At 50.4% G+C, this 18,756-nt stretch overlaps 1 protein-coding gene across 3 annotated transcripts in view; it reads left to right on the top strand.

Moving 5' to 3' along the window:
• The window catches only part of Tmod1 (tropomodulin 1), a 78,847-nt gene that overhangs the window by 46,861 nt on the left and 13,230 nt on the right, over positions 1 to 18,756 (top strand). For all 3 annotated transcript variants that reach the window (XM_047524349.1, XM_047524351.1, XM_047524352.1), the window contains exons 5-8: positions 3,970 to 4,059; positions 4,972 to 5,102; positions 6,856 to 6,963; positions 9,356 to 9,499. In XM_047524349.1, coding sequence (XP_047380305.1) covers positions 3,970 to 4,059; positions 4,972 to 5,102; positions 6,856 to 6,963; positions 9,356 to 9,499 — 473 coding nt within the window. The remainder of the gene's footprint in view (positions 1 to 3,969; positions 4,060 to 4,971; positions 5,103 to 6,855; positions 6,964 to 9,355; positions 9,500 to 18,756) is intronic.

The following is an 18,756-nucleotide window of genomic DNA, read 5'->3' as shown; positions in this document are numbered from 1 at the left end:
AGTCACTTTCTCTCACCTGCCCCTAGGATAAGCACACCTGGCAGCCTAGGCCCAGCTGCCGGCAGCTGGAGGAGCTGGGGCTGTGTATGCATGCTCACTCTGTGTCCCGAGTAGAATCACAAACGAGTGAGGCCTGCCAAGGCAGAGAGAGGAAGCAGAACTCAATGTTCTATTTCAGAGTTCAAAAATAGTTCTTTTTGAGTTTTGAGGAAGATCTAGACTTAAAAAAAAAAAAAAAAAGAAAGAAAGAAAGAAAGAAAGAAATCAAGTCCCCCAGTGTTAAATTCAGCTTTGCCAGAATCTACAAAGAACGAAGCAACAGACCGTGTGGACGTGCTGTTTTCTTCCTGGTGACGTGGAGCACACAAGGACCCTGTGAGGGAGAAGGTCACCATCTCCTGCCTAGGGCTGGGGAAGGCGGCGCTGGCTTCAGGACCACCAGGCACCACTCTAGGCTCCTCCCCTCTTCCTCCCTCCCTCCCTCTCTCCTCCTTCCCTCCTTTCTTCTTCCTTCCACCTTGATTTCCTCTGAGCTGCCAAATGGTTTTACTCCTCCTCAGGCCTGCTTTTGACATAGCACCTCCTAGAACATATGGAATGGTCCTTAGAATTCCCAGGTTGAGGGGATGTTCTAGAACTCCAGAACTGCTAGTCACCTAATAGGCAGGAACACCAACTTAGAAGCCAGGAGAGTCCTTGCTGAAAGGTCTTGGTGAACCATTTCCCTGGAAAGTGGAGGGTTTGATGGGGCTGCCTGGATGTTTACTGTGAACAATCAAACAGGAGAAAACCATGAGAAACTGTGTGGCTGTCGACTGAGGCCCACGGAAGGTTCAAGTTCAGCACTTCAACACCCTCCACTTTACAATGAGAACACTGAAGCCCCAGAGGGGACACCCAGGGACTGTCCAGGGTTACCCAGAAAATTAGGACCAAGGCCCAGGCTGGAACCCAGGGCTCTCAGCCCCCATAATTTCCCTGCCTCTGCCCCCTTCTCTAGAGCATCCCAGGAAGCTGGCATTCAAGCTCCAAATCCACTTTCCATTTTCCACCTCTCTGTATGTGGAAGAGCAGGCACCACACAAGGTTACCTCTTTCACAGGGTTTCCCGTAACCTTTCCAAACTGCGCGTCCAACCTGAAAACACGGTCACAGCCCAGAACCATGGGCCACTGTGTGTGGGAGCCTCGCTCACCAGCTCCAGGAGGCGCCTCGTAGGGATGTGACTCACCTGACGCTGACTCAGGTCTTGACTCCCGCTACCCACATAGATGCAGCCTAAATTAAAACCTTGAGAGCTCAAAAAAGTGCAGTGCCTCTCTCCCTATCCGTTCTCCTTAGTGATGAACAGGCACGGCTAATTTTAGGATGTGAGAAGCAGAAGGGACTTTCAGATCATTTCATCTTATGGTTCTTGGCTCCCGTGGGCCTTCAGAATCACCCAAGGAGGTTAAAAAACATCTCTCCAGAGATTTGTATCATCTGTGCAGGGCGAAGTTGGCATTGTTACGGGCTTAAAGCCCACTAGGTTATTTGCATGTGCAGCCATGATTGAGAGAACAATTGGTCTTCCATCACCCTTTGGTTGAACCAAGGAGGCTGAAGCCCAGAGGGAGGAGGACTTTCCCAAGGTCACACCAAGGGCATAGTCAGGGCCAGAACTAGGGTCTCCTGACTCTTCATTAAGAACTCTCATATTACCTCTCTAACTGGAAACTATATCTAATGAAATGGCTTTTGGTTTTAAAAACAAATTATCATCAAATATTTACCAAATACCTACTATATTAAGAGAGGGGTGAAAGAGAGACAAAGAATGTTCTTCCCTGACCTCTGGAAGCCCACAGTCCAGCAGAGGGGCATGCACATACCTGGATATCTCTCCCAGTGGGTCCTCTGTGCTGTAATAAGGACAACAGGTATTTTGGGAGAACCAGAGAGGGAGAGGGAGGAATCCCAAAAGACTCCCTGGAGGAGGAAATTTACCCCAAGTTTTAAAGGAGGGTGAGGTAGAGTGGTTGAATAAAATACAGGATGTCCATTGAATTTGAATGTCAGATAAACAATAAATAACTTTTTAATATGAGTATATCCCAAATATTGAATGGGACATACTTATAATACTAAGAGATTATTCATTGTCTATCTGAAATTCCAATTTCTCTTGGTGTGGAGAATCATCAGCAGAAGGGACAGTCTGGTGAAAGCAGGAGAAGTTACTGAGCAGTGATAAATAGTAGCAGAGCAGAAGGAAAGCAGGTAAGCAACAAGCTCTTGAGGCAGAGCCAGCGGTGCCGGCTGGTGGAGCCAAGCTCTGGGGCTTGGATTTGGCCATCACAAGCCACTCTCCTTCCATGGACAGCTGCACACTGAACTCCCGTCCATTGCTCCCTCCATAGACCAGCTCACTTCCTGCTCAAGGTTTCACGGGCTTCCCAGGCCACACCAGGAAAAGACATCTCAACTCATCTCAGCCCAGAAGACCCTGCAGGATGCAACCTCACGCATGTGAAGAAACTTCTCGAGAGGGCGGTTGTACAAATTAGCGTCCGACAATGGTTCTTAACCTGGGCTGCCCCTGGAAACATTCTGGAGAGTGTTAAAAATGCAGATGCCTAGGCCCCACCCCCAGAAATCTTAGGTTAATTCGTCCCAGGTGGTTCTGGGCATTAGGAGTTTAGAGTCCCAAGCATTCCACCCTGCGACCAGACTGAGAATCACTGACCTACAGTTCCTTCCCTAGCCTGGTGCTTGAACTCAGGGAGTGGGGGTGGTGTTGCAGCCCTTGTTATGACCACCACAGGCCCCTCTCTGCCCACCACCGCAGCCTCAAGTCTCACTGGTCTGCCTCAGCTTTCCCACCCACCACCTGGGCCCCTTCTCTTGACTTGTCCAGCATAAGCATCTTCCCTTCCTGAGCCCCTTTGGTGTTCTTCCCAAACATGTTGACCTTTCCAACACTTATCATACCCCGGGCTTATGTTTTTGAATGATGCGGATGCTCACTCAGTGTCCCTGTCCCCCTGACCTTCCTGTCCTCCCTGCCCTATGCCCCAGCCAGGCCCTCTGAGCAGGTGCTCACTAAATGTTGAGAAGCAATTGAGCAGAAGAACCGCTGAGTGTGGAAGTGATGAGTCCTATTGGCATTTCCAGAACGATCTTTCTGGCTTCTCTGTGCTGAATGTTGGGAGGGAGAGGGTCAGAAGGACAGGACAACCATTATTCCACAGCTGTGATAATACAGATGCACCTCAACTAATGATGGGGGACATCCTGATAACCCTCCGTAAGTTGAAGATAGCCCACGTCAATTGAATACCCCGGCCTTGCAGACATCACAACACAGTACCCTGGAGAGTCTCGGCTGTTTCCCCTTGTGATTGTGGGAGCCGGGCTCCCTGCCACTGCCCAGCATCTTGAGGGAATCTTCCCAAGTTTGGCTAGCCTGGGAATAGATCAAAATTCAAAGTGTTTTCTACTTGATGCATGTTGCTTTCATGCCATTGTAAAGTCAAAAATCGTAAGTTGTACAGGCACCATCTGTACAACCTAGAAAAGATAGGGCCTCAACCAGGATGGAGGAGATGGCATGGGAGGTGAGAAAACCAGGGGCCCCGGGAGGTGGAATGGGCTTGGGGGGAGGGGGAGCCATAGGACAAGATGGAAAGGGATCCACAGGAAGATGGAGAAGCTGAGTTTTCCTTCTGTTAGGCCGAGTTGAGTGGGACCTGCCAGTAGGACCTCGGGGTGACCTGGGGATCTGAGGGCAGTGGTCAGAGAAGTCTGGGCAGGACTGATCTAAGAGTCGCTTACATGGAGGTGAGAGTAAAGATAACATTACATTTTAACATTTTTTGCACAAGTGTTTCTAGCCATTTTGTGAGCCAAGTTTCTGGGGTGGGAAAGGTGGGTCCTTGGGAGATGTCTCTGTCTGCAGGAGCAGTCAGGGAACTTCCTTTGCCCCCACAGCTATCCTGGGCATGCACACGCTCATGAGCAACCAGCAGTACTACCAGGCCCTGGGCAGCAGCTCCATTGTGAACAAGGAGGGACTCAACAGTGAGTACACAGCCCTGACTCCTGGAGGTGCCCCCTTGCCCGCTCACCGAGGGCACCTTGGAGGAGATGTGTCCTCCTGAATCTAGCTTCCTCTGCTCACTAGTGTGCTGACTTTTTGCAGAAGTTCTAAAATCGTGTCCACCCAAATCTGTCCAGATCGTCCTTTGAGGGTCCTGGAATTTTCTGTTTTGTTTACAGAGGCCTTCTTCATCCCAACATCATAAAATACTGTCCCACGTTTTCTTCTCAAAGTTTTGGAGATTTACTTTTTATGTCCAACTTCTTAATCCACCTGGAGTTCACATTTTGTTTGTGGGATGAGATTAAACTTCCATTTTGTGAATGAATACCTAATTATATCACCCCGGTGGTGACATTTATCCTTTCCCCACTGGTGTGAGGTGCCCCCTTCCTCATCGGCTGGCACACACCCAGGTGGGTCTGTTCCATGAATCCCTTTGTCCTTTCCTGGGACAGTATCACATGGTCGTAGTTATTCCACTGCACTCTTCCAAGATGATGTTTGGCCCCAAAGGGAAATGAAGGTGCCAGAAGAGTAAGATCCCTTCCTTTTGGAAGACGTCGACATTTCCTTTCTTCCCAGGCTTCATCTTGTCCTCACCGGAGCCCACTGAGATGATGAGCGTGGGGCGAAGGACTACCCCTACCTTACAGATGAGGGTTGGAGGTTCAGAGTTTGAGAGATTCACCCAGTTCTTGCAGAAGTCAAGCTAGAACCCAGGGAGAGCCCCAACCTCCCGGCTCCTTCCCAGGGCTCCTTCTAGCCCCTGTGATGCACAGGCTTCCCATGCCCCCAAACTCTGCCCATGCTCCCTTTCGGGGTGTCCTTGTGTTGAAAGAAAGTCATCCCTGTCTTTCCGTGAGCCACCTCCCTTTCCTTGGTCACTCTAGGTGTGATTAAACCTACACAGTACAAGCCTGTGCCCGACGAAGAACCAAACTCAACTGACGTAGAGGAAACACTGGAGCGGATAAAGAACAATGACCCGGAACTTGAAGAGGTCAACCTCAATAATATCCGGGTAAAGTTCCTTTATTTCACTTCACCTGTGTGAGCGTGGAGGTGGGGGGGGCAGGGCGCGGATCCATGTCACCTAGACTCCCACAGTCCAGGCCTGTTTGGTCTCTGAATGTTTCTGAATCAGATGGCAAACTTCACAGATGGGAGTATCTAAGGGGTGGACGGTGTAAACAAGCGTATCCCAGGGTCCTGGTTTCTGTCCGAGGACATCAGGCCCAGATGTTCGCCACAGGTCAACCCAGCTTCCATCTGGAAACCTGCCGTGTTTTTTAAAACCAGAGATTCTCTGAGATAAAAACGTGAATCAGACACACACTGCGTCACAGGATCTTGAGGCTGGAAGAGTCCAGTGCCCACAAGGCCCTGCCCAGCCATCACTCCCACCTCCTGCTGGGTCATGTTCTGATCCAGCCTCATTTTATAGCCACAGAAGGGAGCTGTTGGCCCAAGTGTCCAAGGAAATAGCTGAACTGTCTGTCCTCATCTCTGTGGACCTCTCCCCGTGTGGCCATCCGGGCAGAGGAGGGACAGGTGGACCAGCAGCCCCACCCTGGAAAGGCTGCAGGAGGAATGCAGAGGCGGGCACAGCTGCCCACCACCTGCTCAGCCCCAGGCCAGCGGGATTCGTTTGGGGAGGTGGGCGTAAGACAAGAAGCCAGCCCTGGGCTCCCGCTCCTCTTTCCTTTCTTCTCCACTTTCTTTCAGTGTCTGCCAGTCCCGAGGCACATCAGATTGGAAACCTGTGCCCCAGGGTTCTCCTCCGCCTGGCTCCCCACTCCGCTCCCTCGGGAGCTTGAGTGACACTCACTCTGAAATGAGAGCTCAACAGAAAAACAACCAGGCATGTTCTGTGCCTCAGTTGTCTGTGGGTGCCCAAGAGGGACATTGGCACAACACAGAGTCATGCAATCTGGCAGTGAATGCCACCCCAGAGAGGCGCAAGTGGCAGAACCTCCCTGTGAGGCCTCCACCAAGGTTCAGACTCCCTCCAGGCCTCTGTTTTCCTAATCTGATCCAACTGCTTCATGACAGTTAAGTCAGTGATCCTCACCTGAGGACATTAAAAATATATGTACCAGCTGGGCACAGTGGTGCATGCCTGTAATCCTAGCAACTTCAGAGCCCGAGGCAGGAGAATCCCATGTTCAAGGCCAGCCTCAGCAACTAACAGAGAGTCTGTCCTAAAATAAAAAAGACTGGGGGTGGGGCACAGTGGTAGAGCCCCCCTGGGTTAAATCCCCAGTATTTCACACACACACACACACACACCAATGCCCAGATTCTGATTTTATTAGTTTGGGATAGGCCCTGGCATTAGCAATTTGTAATTGTTCCCTAGGAATCGTTGATGCCCCGCCAGAGCTGAGCCTTCTGGCTAGATAGACATCTCTTAGTATCTAGTGAAGTCCCCAATTCTGATTTCTAGAAACAGGCCCAGAGAGGAGAGAGTTCCCCAGAGTCACACAGAGTCAGACACACTGCAGTGGCTGTGTGGCTGCAGCCTGGCCCTTACACACACAGAAGAGAGTTGTGTGTCCCGTCTGAGAATTTCAGAAGTGATTTTCTCAATTTATGTGCCAGAAATCTCTCCCCACATCTTTGCCATATGGGACAAAATCCATTCAGCCTTCTGACTAGACACATGTTGGGACTAGGAGCCCAGCTGCGCATGTCAGAGGGTGACCGCCCCAGGTGCTGTCCACCTGTCCCAGGTGGGGACTGCTGGTCACCCTCTGCTGCCTTTCTCTCTGCAGAATATCCCTATACCCACCCTCAAGGCGTATGCAGAAGCCTTGAAAGAAAACTCCTATGTGAAGAAGTTCAGCATCGTGGGGACCCGGAGCAATGACCCTGTGGCCTTCGTATGTACCTCTCCATTCTGCTGCCCTGATGCTGGGGGGCCTGAAGTGAGGGTTATGCCTGTGGCCTCAGGACCGGTTGTATCCAGGTGAAAGGATGGCGCTAGGAATCAGGAAGGGACGTGCGTGGGACCGCCGTCACCCAGTACCACCTGTGGTCACCCCAGCTAATCCTCATGGCCACCCGCTCTCAGTGGTGTGGGCCTCCCCACTCTGCACCTGAAGATTGAGGGCTCAGAGGGGTCAGGCAGCTTGCTTTGTCCAAGTCACAGAGAGAGGCGGACATGAGAGTCAAGTGAAGTCACGTACCCGTAAAGTCAGATCTGTCCACTCAGTTCCTCACGTTTGGGGTAGGGTTCTGCCCTCACTGGGCCTCAGTTTCTCATTTCTAGGCCCACTGTCTTTATCTGTGGGTCCCAAGTGACCGATTTTATTACCTTCCCCTTGTCCTGAAAGATACTACTGATTAAATTTTATTTATCATAAAATAACCATTGATTTAAAAAAAAAATTCAATGCACAGTTACTGAGAGTCTCTCTGCGCTCCGCCCTGAATTAGGCTCTGGGAATTCAACTGTGACGGTCTCAGCTCCCACTTCATGAACACACTGGTCCGTTTGGCCAGGCAGGCCACTAAAAGCTAACAGCACCGTGTAACACCAGTGGCAAGTAAAAAGTGCAGGAATCAACTTACAGAGGTGGCAATAATCCATTTAGTTGCAATAAGTTCTTTTCTGATTTTTAAAAGAAGAGGGAAAATTTTCTTCAATATTTTTGGAGTGATAAAAATAGCTCACAGCGTCCATGGCTGCCAGGGGGGAAACTCTGGATTGAGTTTGCCCTTGGTGACATAGCTGGCAAAGCCACATGCCCCAGACACTACCTGGGCATGGACCAGAAACCAGGCATGTCCATGCTGGCACTCAGCTTGATGCCACAGATGTTTTTGGGGCACAGACTCTGTGCCACTCCGACAGCTGATATCAGCCTGTCTATACCTGCACACCCATTGTCGAATCCTGAAATGCCCCACACCAGTGGCTGAGCCAGGCTGCCAGAGCTCTGTAAGTGACCCTGTGGCCTGCCCTGGCTCTTCTCCTGTGCCCTCCACCATGCTCCAACAAGCGGGGGGTTATCAAGTGACATGACAGCCCCCAAGACCTGCTCAGCCGCCAGCATGTCAGTCCAGTGGCCTGGAACACCTGCCTAAGGCTGCTAAATACTTTGGTGGTTAGGCCAGGCCAGGTCCTTCTGGGGGCCAGGGACTGCTGTGGGGACCCAGATAGGACCCAGATAGGGACCCTCTGGAAGAGCTAACCTTTTCAGAAGACAGGCATGGTCCTAGAGAAAGCTGCCACACCATCCCAGGGCACACTGAAGTGCTATGGCCCAGGAGGGGATGATTTTAGCATAGAAGATTTGCTGGGAGCTGAGCCTCTGCAGGGACAGTACCACACAGCAGGCATTCCTGGCTCCGAGTGTCCCTTCAGGGCCCACCGATCCCTGTGTCCCAGGCCTCTCAGCTGTTGGTGTCTTCTTTCCCCCATGACACATCGTTTCCACCAACTGCTAATTACCTCATTTCCTTCAGAGGCTCTGATTGTCATCTACACCCTGGCTGCATCTCTCTGAAACGTGCTGAGGGCCACCTGAGCCCTCCTCCAGCTGGCCCTGCTGCCTGCCTTGTGGGGGGTGCTTTCCAGCCCTCCTCTTCTGCTCCCTGAGCTCAAAGGAAAGAGCAGTAGAGAAGCTGAGAGCATACAGGGGAGGCTGAGCCTGCACTGGTCTCCTAGCAAATGCTGCCTGAGGCCCTACTATGTGCTGGGCTCCGCGTGGGCACTCTGGGCAACCTGGGACACTAGGGTGTGTTTTCAGCCCAAGGGTCTATAGTATGACGGCAGAGACACACCAATACAGAAACAACTGTGAACCGAGGAGCGCAGTTCCATGAGGGAGTTGTGGGTAAATCCTATGAGGACACATAGCTAACTTGCAGAAAGGGACACCGAGCGTGTCCTTGAAGGACAGGCAGGGTTTCGACAAGTGAAGCAGAAAGAACATTCTGGAGGCAGCAATGGCAGGCCAGGGGAATCAGTGGGAAGGCCCTGAGCACGTGGGGATTGCGGGTAGCCCTGCCGGAAGAAGGCAGTGAGAGCCGAGCCTGTCCCAGGAGGAGGAGAAGCAGGCCATGGAGGCAGCCCAGGACTCTCCAGCAGGGGTGTTCAGGAGCCAGGGATGGTTGAGGGGGAGGAGAGACCCAGGCTGAGTGGCGCAGGTGAAGACGTTAATGGAGATCATCTTGCCTGTCCCCTTTGGAATTGATGGATCCACCCAAGAGGGGCTCCAGCCTGCCAGGGTGACTCATGGGTGTCCCTGCTTTTCTCCCGGGGTCAAGGCCCTCGCTGAGATGCTCAAGGTGAACAAGGTCTTGAAGACGCTGAACGTGGAATCCAACTTCATTTCTGGAGCTGGGATCCTGCGCCTGGTGGAAGCCCTTCCACACAACACTTCTCTGGTGGAACTGAAGATCGATAACCAGGTAAGACGAGCAGGGTGTCCCGGTGCCCTTGAGTAAGCGCCCCTCCCGGTTCTGCGTCGTCAGCCTGCTGCTGTGTGGAGCAGAGACGCTGATTATGGACGCTCCAGGGCCCAGCTGTGGGGGCTCCACCGGTCCACACCCTGCGCCCTGCGGCCTTCCTTGCTCATCACTGCTACTACATGCTCAGCAGTTCTGCCTGCAACCTCCTAGGATTGGGGCGCTCCCTCCTCACCACCCTCGCCCTTCACTCTTCGGCTTCGAGAATGTCCTTCCTTAGACTCAGACCAGCTGGCTCCCTTTACAAGCCCCGTTTGTTGGGTTTAGTTCTGCTCTCTGCTATCCTCAGGACATCTGGTCACAGATCTCATAAACCACTGGACTAAACATCCCTGCTTTCTTCAGTCACCTCCACTCAGTGGGGCTTTTATGTTCTTTTTATTTGTTCCCTTTAGTTATACGTGACAGTAGAATGTATTTTGACATTTACATACATGGAGTATGACTTCCCATTCTCGTGGTTGAACATGATGTGGGGTTACACTGGTTGTGTATTCATATGTGAGCATAGGAAAGTGAAGTCTGATTCCGTCTACTGTCTTTCCCATTCCCATCCCCCCTCCCTCCCTTTCATTCCCCTTTGTTTAATCCAATGGACTTCTATTCTTGTCTCCCACCCCACCCCTTGTTATGAGTTAGCTTCCACATATCAGAGGGAACATTCAATCTTTGGTATTTTGGGGTTTGGCTTATTTCACTTAGCTTGATATTCTCTAGTTCCATTCATTTACCCACAGATGCCATAATTTCATTCTTCTTTATGGTTGAGTAATATTCCAGTGTGTGTGTATGTACCACAGTTTCTTTATCCATTCATCTGTTGAAGGGCATCTAGGTTGGTTCTATAGTTTAACTATTGTGAGTGGAGCTGCTTTAAAGCACAGATGTGGCTGTGTCACTGTAGTATGCTGATTTTAAGTCTTTTGGGTATATGCTAAGGGGTGGAATAACTGGGTCAAATGGTGGTTCCATTCCAAGTTTTCTGAGGAATCTCCACACTACTTTCCAGAGTGGTTGCACCAATTTGCAGCCCCACCAGCAATGTATAAGTGAACTTTTTCCCCACATCCTCACCAATATTATTATTTGCATTCTCGATAATTGCCATTCTGACCGGAGTGAAATGGAATCTCAGTGTGATTTTAATTTGCATTCCTTTAATTGGTGGAGATGGTGAACATTTGTATTTCTTCTTCTGTGAAGTGCCTATTCAGCTCCTTTGCTAATGGGGATTTTGAATGTCCTTGCCATTCAAGTTGCTCCCTGGGCAGATTCTAGTTTGTCTTTATTTTGAGGGAGTTACTGTTTCTCTCTGATTTCTGCGGTTCCATCATCTATCTCTGGGCAACCAACTTTCTAAGAGGAGATTCATAACAAAAGTTGTATGTAACAGTGACTTGTAATTACATGGCAGAGGGTCTCCTGTCAACAGCTCTGTGTTACCTACCGCCTTGTATCCATCGTCTCTGATCTCCGCAACCCTGCAGGATGCAGGTATTACCAACCTCAGTTTGTAGAAGAGAAAACCGCTCAGAGAGGTTTAGACAAGCAACTTCTTCAGGGTCACAGTCAGCATTTAGGAAGCAGGATTTGCACCCGGTTCTTTCTGACTTCAAAACCATACTCGGTCCACAGCCGCACCTGGCTTCCAATATTAAAATGCTTTCTTCTTTATGGATGAGAAACTCAGGGTTGTTTATTTTGTCTTTTCTTTCCTACAAGAAAATTGTGAATGGATGGTTATGTAAATGTATATGTAGGAAAAAGATCGGAAGAAAAATATCTCAAAATCATAAACAGTTGTTATTCCCAAGTGAGATTAACAGTACTTTAAGCTTTTTATTGTAAAGTATGACAGACAGGAAGTCCATCAAACATAAATACACAGCCTAACAAATCCTAACAGGTGTGTGATTCTGTCCAGGCCAAGAAGAAAAACCTCGCTGGTCTCCAGCAGACTTTGTTCACCTCTTCCCAGTTGGAGCCCTTTCTTTCCACACTCTTCGCAACTTGCTCCCAGTCCTGCTCCTGCCTTCTGGAATGTTCTCCCTGCCCTCTTCCCTACCTGGAGAAACCCCTCTTCCTCAGGTTCACCTGAAACCTCTCCTTTGTCCAAGTGATGTTCCAGAACAGCAGGAATCAGCTGGCACGACTGACACGCATGTCTGTCCAGTCCAGCTCCAGTTCAGTGATAGCACAGGGCATGCTGGCACCTTGAAGTCACCTGGTGGACACCACCTAGCAGGCTTTTTTTTTTTTTGAGAGCCAGTGGCCAATTGCCTTCTTCTCTCAGCCTTCATTTCTCCTCCGAGCCTCTGCCCCATGCTCCCTCTTCTGGGTTCCCCTATCACCTCTGTTTCCCTGTGACTTCTCAGAAGCTGTGCTGTGTCTGAGCTATCTCCATATCCCAGGGCTCAGCCCAGGTCCCAGTCCTGTCAGGGTGCTTGGTAAGCAAGGTTGCCCTGGATGGTCGTGCATACTGTTCACTGCACATTGCGGTGGCAGGCAGAGCAAAATGCAGTGCACAGTCCATCCTCCAAGCTGGTGCCTCGTTCTGGGGCTTTGTTTACCCAGAGAGGACACTTTTTTTCCAATTCATATGAAGAGGCCACACAGGCCAGCAGCATCCCTGTTGGGTGAATTCCCTGCTTTGGTCTCTGATCCAGCCCTCCCCACCTCTACCCTTCCTGCCCCCTCCCCTGACCACTGCTGACTCTGCTCTGCTGAGGCAGGAGGGCCAGCGGGATGGAACAAAGGCATGCAGCAGGCTTGGCAGAGGCCCAGGCCAGGCCTGGGCTTGAATGCTCATGTGACTCCAGGCCTGGCCAGGCAGGAGGCAGGGTCTCCCCAGAGTCAGCCGAAACCTGACTTCCCGGCAGAATGTTAGCCGTAGGCCACAGGAGCACTGGCCTCCTGTCATTCAATGGCCCATCTTGCCTGTCACTGCTGTCCCCCTAGAACCCAAGACTGAGCCAGTGCTGACTGACCATTGCCCTCGCCCCGGCTGAACACCCTGGTTGCAAAAAATTTGCTTCCCTGAGCCTCAGTTTCCCTGCTTGGAAAATGAGGATAATAAGACTGTTCTTCTAAGGAGATAAACTCTGGTAGCTTTTAAGATCATGCCAGGTGATCTAGGGAGTTCAGACATTCTAAGGGTTAATTTACCAAGCAGGCACATGAGCCCTTAGGAGCTGTACTGGGTGCTTTGTGTCCATTTAATGCTCATAAAGATTCTTTCAATGGATAGAAGATGAAACTGTGCCAGGTGGTCCTCCCCTGGGCCTGGGTCCCCAGAGCCCCTCCTGAGATCCACTTCCACCCAATCCCTCCTCCTCCCGGACCGGCCCAGTTCTAGTCAGGTCCCTCATCTTGGCAGCCATAACCCTCGCTGGTCTCCCAGGCCTCAATGCCCCCTCCACCCTAAACCTCCCTCACAGTGTGTCTCCAGGCCTGGGCAAAGCCACCTCCCTCAGGTGCCCCAGCCTGGACTGGGGTGAGCGGGAAGTAGGACAAAGAGAAGGTGTTGAGTGGCGTCTGATTTATTCCTCATTCCTGGTTAGTCACTGAGGTCCTTGGAGGACAAGCTTTTGCCCCAATCCTTGTGCTTGTAACCTGTGTCAGTGAGACTCTGTCCTTTCTCCTTATACGGCCAAAGAAAGGAACTTGGGGAGTTCTACCCAGGGTGACCTGGAGCTGGCCGGCTGGCTCACAGCAGTGGGGAACTGGGATTCTGAGGCTGTTTGTTTGCTCAACTGCCTCCTTATCTCCAATGTTCTGTGGCCTCCTAAGTTGCCCTGACACCCGGTGAGAGTCAGAAGGAACTCAGGGGCTCTGAGTTAGGGCCACAGGACACTGAGAAAATGTCCAACCCAGCTCCTATTACAGTTGGGAAACTGAGACCCAGAGAAGGGATGGGACTTGCCTGAGGTCACAGATCAGGTTAGCAGCAGAGCTGGGTTGGAACATTGGTGTACTGACTATTTATGGACAAGAGAGACCCTGTTAGCCCCCAGGGATCAGACTCTACAGACAAGGTGCCTAGGCCCCCACCCATCCAGGTCATAACCAAATGGTGTTTCTCTGTCCTTCCTGATTCACCCTCCTAACTCCCAACCCAGCTGCCCTTCAGAAGACCATCCCCAGAACCCTCAGGGCCCAGAGGGTCCACACTCCTCAGAACAAACAAAACCTGAAGACATGACCCTCAAATGAGAAAATGTGCAATGTCTAGGGGATATTAACCATATTCCCACTCTTTCTTCCAATATCTGACAATGAGGCTGTGCTTAATATTTTAAAAGGAAACTAAAGGAAGTAGATTTGTGTTTTCTTGTTTTTCCACATCAGATAATTTGGTTTTGGCTTTTTTTTTTTTTTTTAACTAAACATTATCTGTAAGTATATCAGCTATCTACAGCTGTGTAACAAATTACCCCCAAATTTAGTGACAGCTTCAGAGTCCTGGCTTAAAACAACAAGAAACATGGATTAATTCAAAGTTTCTGAGGGCCAGGAATCCAAGGGGTGCTTGGTCACCTAATTTTTCCCAGAGCAAGTGATCCAAGGTAGAGAAAGAAGAAAGTCTCAAACATCTTTATGACCCAGCCTTGGAAATCACACCAAGTCTCTTGTGCCATTTTCTGTTTGTTAGGAGTGAGTCACTAAGCACAACCCCTGCTCAAGGGCAGGGGAATTAGACTCCACCTTTTGAAGGAAAGCATATCAAAGAATTTTGTAGACATGTTTTAAAATCACCATAGTAAGAATCCACTTTATGCCACAAGAGTTTGACCAGAAAGCCCTTTCTTACCAGCAGAGCTACACAAGGTCAGAGCAGGGTGTCTCAAAGGGTGATAAGCTCCCCTCCCTGGGAGTGTGTGAGCAGAGAAGAACAACTTGGCAGCTCAGAGATGGAATGAAGTTTAATAACAGTGAGGGTTCGGGACTCTTGTGTTGGACAAGATAATTCCCATGGCTACTTTCTTTATATTTTCAGTTATTCCCAGTTGTCAGTTAGAAAGAAATGGCTAGGATTTGGGCGATCAAATGTACAAAGTGAACTTCTAGATGTCATGGCTCCTCTGACCAGGACGAGGTCTCAGAGCCACTAGTTCCAGGTCAAAACACCTGAGGCTTTAACTGTGTCCTCAGTTGTTGACCCTCAGTTGGTAAAGATGAGGACATGAGCTGTCACACACCGCCAACGGCAGGCCAACCTTCATAGATTCTTTTCGTTTTGTTTTTAGCAAGCAGCAGCTTTATTGCAAAAGTGACAGGAACAGACTTCTTGGAATAGAAGGGGCCCCAGAGCCAAGAATCCCTCTCATAGGCTTTTGGCAGGGTTGTTGCAAGTTCAATTCTAAAGGAGCCCATCCTTCAGCCCAGCCGTCCCACATCTTCATGGCCAGACGGTGGAATACCCCCTCCCTCCCCTGCAGAGTCCCCTGCCACGCTGTGACAGGAAGACACAAAGCAACTAGATGGCAGTGAGGGCTTCCCCGGAGGCCGCGAGAGGACTGGGCAGGTGGCTGTGTACGGACCTGGAGCTCCACCGAGTCTGAAGGAAACGGACAAGTCGCAGAACAGCGGTGAATCCATTGAAAGGGGAAAAAGGTCACGGAAACAAAACCCGCCCCGCCTGTTCTGCCGCCATTCCCTGGCCCACCCACCGCCATGGAGGGTGCCTCTGTGGAAAGCAGGCAGGGCTGGGAGGGGTGGGGTGACGGGGACTCATTTCACTCCATCGACTGCAGAATCCCTTGAGCTTTTAATGAGATTACATTTCCTCACAAGTGACTGAACTCTCAAGCCAACCCGAAGGGAGGCGAGGGCTTCTCCCTACGGCCCTGCTGCCCAGCCTGTGGCCTGACCTGTCAGACCAGCCCTTGGGCTCTCCCGAGGGGCTCTGCAATGCCTTTCACCCACGGTCAAGGTCACCCTCCTGATTCTTTAAGCCATCCCAGCAAGCTATGTACAGGCCCTCAGGACGCGGGCCTCAGAGACCTCAAATGTCGCGAAGCCTGAGCCTTCCCATTCATGACCTTTCTAGGGAGGTTTAACAGAGGTGGCTGCCTTCTACTTGCACACCTCCAGGGACAGGCAGCCTGCTCCTGGGTGGATGGCAGTTCTGCCCACAGAGCCGGACTCCCTCTGCCAGGGGTTTCTCAGTCAGTCCTTCTGCCTTCTGAGCTTTCTGAGGCCCAAAGCGGCCACTGGCACAGACTCAGAGCAAACCGGCCTTGTTCAGCTCCTTCTGCAGCGGACCAGGTCCGTGATTCCGGGAAAAATTCTTAATACATCTGTAGGTCACTTTTCTTTTCTGTAAAATGAAAATTGTGATAAGTAGGTACCTCTAGGTTGATAGGGAGGAGAAAATAGCTCATGTTTCCTAAGTACTTGTGACATTGTTTGACACACAGCAATCACTAAATAATGTTATTTGAAAAATAAGCCAGAGAGTGGATGACATGAATGAGTCCTTCCGGTGGCAGAGTCCCTGGGGTCTGAGAAAGAAGCAAAAGGAAGCTTCTTTAAAATCTTGTTGCTTATTCTAAGAGGTATGCACATTTTCTATTTTATTTCTTAATGCAAAAAAAAAATGGTTTGGGGACTGGGGCAAGGTCCTTGGTTCATTCTCCAGCTCCAAAAAATAAAGAAAAAAAGGAAAAAGAAAAAAAAAAAAAAGGGAAGGAAGAAAGAAAAAAAAAAAAAGTCCAAGATTAACACTCCAGGTAGATTGACCATGATCATCTAATGAAACTCTGTACCCTCTGACACACCCAGGTAGTCTACATACCCTGGACACTAACTTGAGAATCTGGGCCCGGGAGGATCCTCTGCAGTCTTCCACCCCCAAGTCAAGGTGGAACCTTGGGTCTGGCTTTAATACACTGAGGGAGCACAGCCCAGCTCCGTCTCGTCACAGGCTCAGTTTATTCATCTCTCACGTAGAGAATGAGTCGCTTTGTGTGCTGGGACGGAGCTGCATGAAGGGAGAGCTTTGCAGAGACAGCCCTTGCAGTCCCTCCTGCCCCTTCACTCAGGACTGAGACTAGCCCATCCTAAGTTCCTGCAGCATTTTCCCAGCAAGTGACCTTAAGGACAGGCCAGTCTTACTGCTAGATGGTTTGGGCAGGAGCTGCCAGTTCCTTCTTAGGACCTCAGATGTTCGCTGTACCATCTGCCAGGCCACACCAGCCAGGGCCCAGTCCTTGTGCTGAGTCCTCCCAGGACGGTCCCAAGCTCTTCCCCGTATTCCCAGGAGCTGTGCCAGGCAGGCTGGTGGAATTTCACCAGCACCCCTCTGCCCGTGGTGATCAGCTTCCCCAGCCACCCTGACTGCGGACGAGCTCTAGTGGATTCGGGACACTCAGGAGATCTCTGCAAGGGTTCAACTGCAGATCGCACTTGTCTGTGCATTTGCATGCCGGGCCGCTGCGTTGCCAAGTGTGTTCCGGTTCAGTTCCATCGGGTGCTCCGTGCTGTCTGGGAGACCCCTGTCCAGAGTAGCACAGTAATGACAGAAATGTTCTCTATCTGTGCTGGTCAGCGTGGTTGCCACTAGACTCTAGCCATTGAGCATTTACAACGTGGCCAGTGCAACTCTGAAACTGGATTTTAGATTTTAATTCAATTATTTAAAGAGTGACATGTAGCAAGTAACTACCACACAGGACAGCACAGTTCAGGTTAGAGAACACATATGGAGGCAGGTGACCCAAATTAGGCGGATGGACTGTACTAGGTGTAGAGAGGGATGTCCAGTGTGCCCCTTGCATGTGGAACGGACATCCATTTCCAGGGGTCCGGATCAGGAAGGTCTCAGGAGGGAGGGGGACTTTGCAGTTCAAGGGATTTAAGGCATGGGGGTTCACCAACAGGGAGATAGAGGAGGGCGAGGACATTCCTGTGGAGTGGGAGAGCCCTTAGCTCTCCTGCACCAGGCACCCTGGGGCAGGCCACCGAGGTCAAGAGGTGAGCGAGGAAGAAGAGGGAGCAGGAGGCAGGAAGTGAACTGTGCAGGCCTGAGGAGCAGGCGCTTCACCCCACAGGGTTTTTGAGGGAAATCTCTCAGGTCACGTGAGTCAGACGCAAGGCCAGGCCTGGAACTCAAGAAGCTCTGGAACACTGAGCCACCGAGGGTGGTTGCGTGTTTCTGTTTGCCTTCTAGGCCTGGTTTTGTTTTTGTTTTTGTTTTTTGTTTTCCTGCAACATTTTGGTCTGCCTTTATTGAAGCCATCGGACAGGACCCTGAGCCTCACCACTAGACAGCATCTGCTAGGCCGAAGCAGATCTGCTAGGCCGAAGCAGACCTACCAGCAGAAATCTCTGGAATGGCTCATTCCCCATCCAGTCTTCCATCTTAGCTGGCTTCTGTTCTGGTTCATGTGTCTGGTTCATTGCCACCTGCGGACCACCTTTGTTAGAAGAAAAGAGCTCGTGTCTGCTGTGCTCCTTCACCGTGTGATTCCGTGAAGCTTAATGGACCCATTTACTTGTAACTCTCAGTCGGCCTGGTTTGTAAGTTACTTTTTAGTGTTGAGATCATTGTAGATTAGCATGTAGTCATAAGACAGGGAGAAAGAGATCCTGTGTGCTGTGGCCCAGCTCGCCCCAGGGGGAACTGCGGTTTTGTGTCACCACCAGCAGCACTGACACAGCCAAGGTACAGGAGCGATTCCATCACAACTGGACCCCTCGTGCTGCCCTTTGAGAGCTAAATGCACTGGTCTCCTCCTCTTACTCTGAACCCCAGGCAGCTGCTAACCTGTTTTCCATTTTAATGTTTTTGTCATTTCAAGAATGTTGTGTAAATGAAACCAGACGGATTGGCTATGTACCACTTGAGACTGGCTTTTTTCCCATTTGGCATCATTCTGTGGAGATTCATTCCTGCATGCATTGATAGGTTGCTCCTTTTAACTGTTGAGTAGTATTCCATGGTACAGATACACCATAGTTTGACCACTCACTCTCCAAACTGAAGGACATTTGGGTTGTTTCCAAGTTTGTCTATTACAAATAAAGCTTCTTTAAACATTTGTGTACAGATTTTATGTTAAAAAGAAAAAAAAATTTTATATCACTGAGATAAATGCCCAGAGGTCCAATTCTTGTGTCATATGGCAAATGCATATTAATTTTTTGCCAACTTTTGCCCAAAGTGACTGCCCTTGTCTCATATCTACCAGTACCACATG

This window comes from Sciurus carolinensis, chromosome 14 (assembly GCF_902686445.1).
Source record: "Sciurus carolinensis chromosome 14, mSciCar1.2, whole genome shotgun sequence".
NCBI lineage: Eukaryota > Metazoa > Chordata > Mammalia > Rodentia > Sciuridae > Sciurus > Sciurus carolinensis.
Note: the sequence above shows the minus strand (reverse complement) of the source record. Positions and strands in the feature narration are given on the sequence as shown.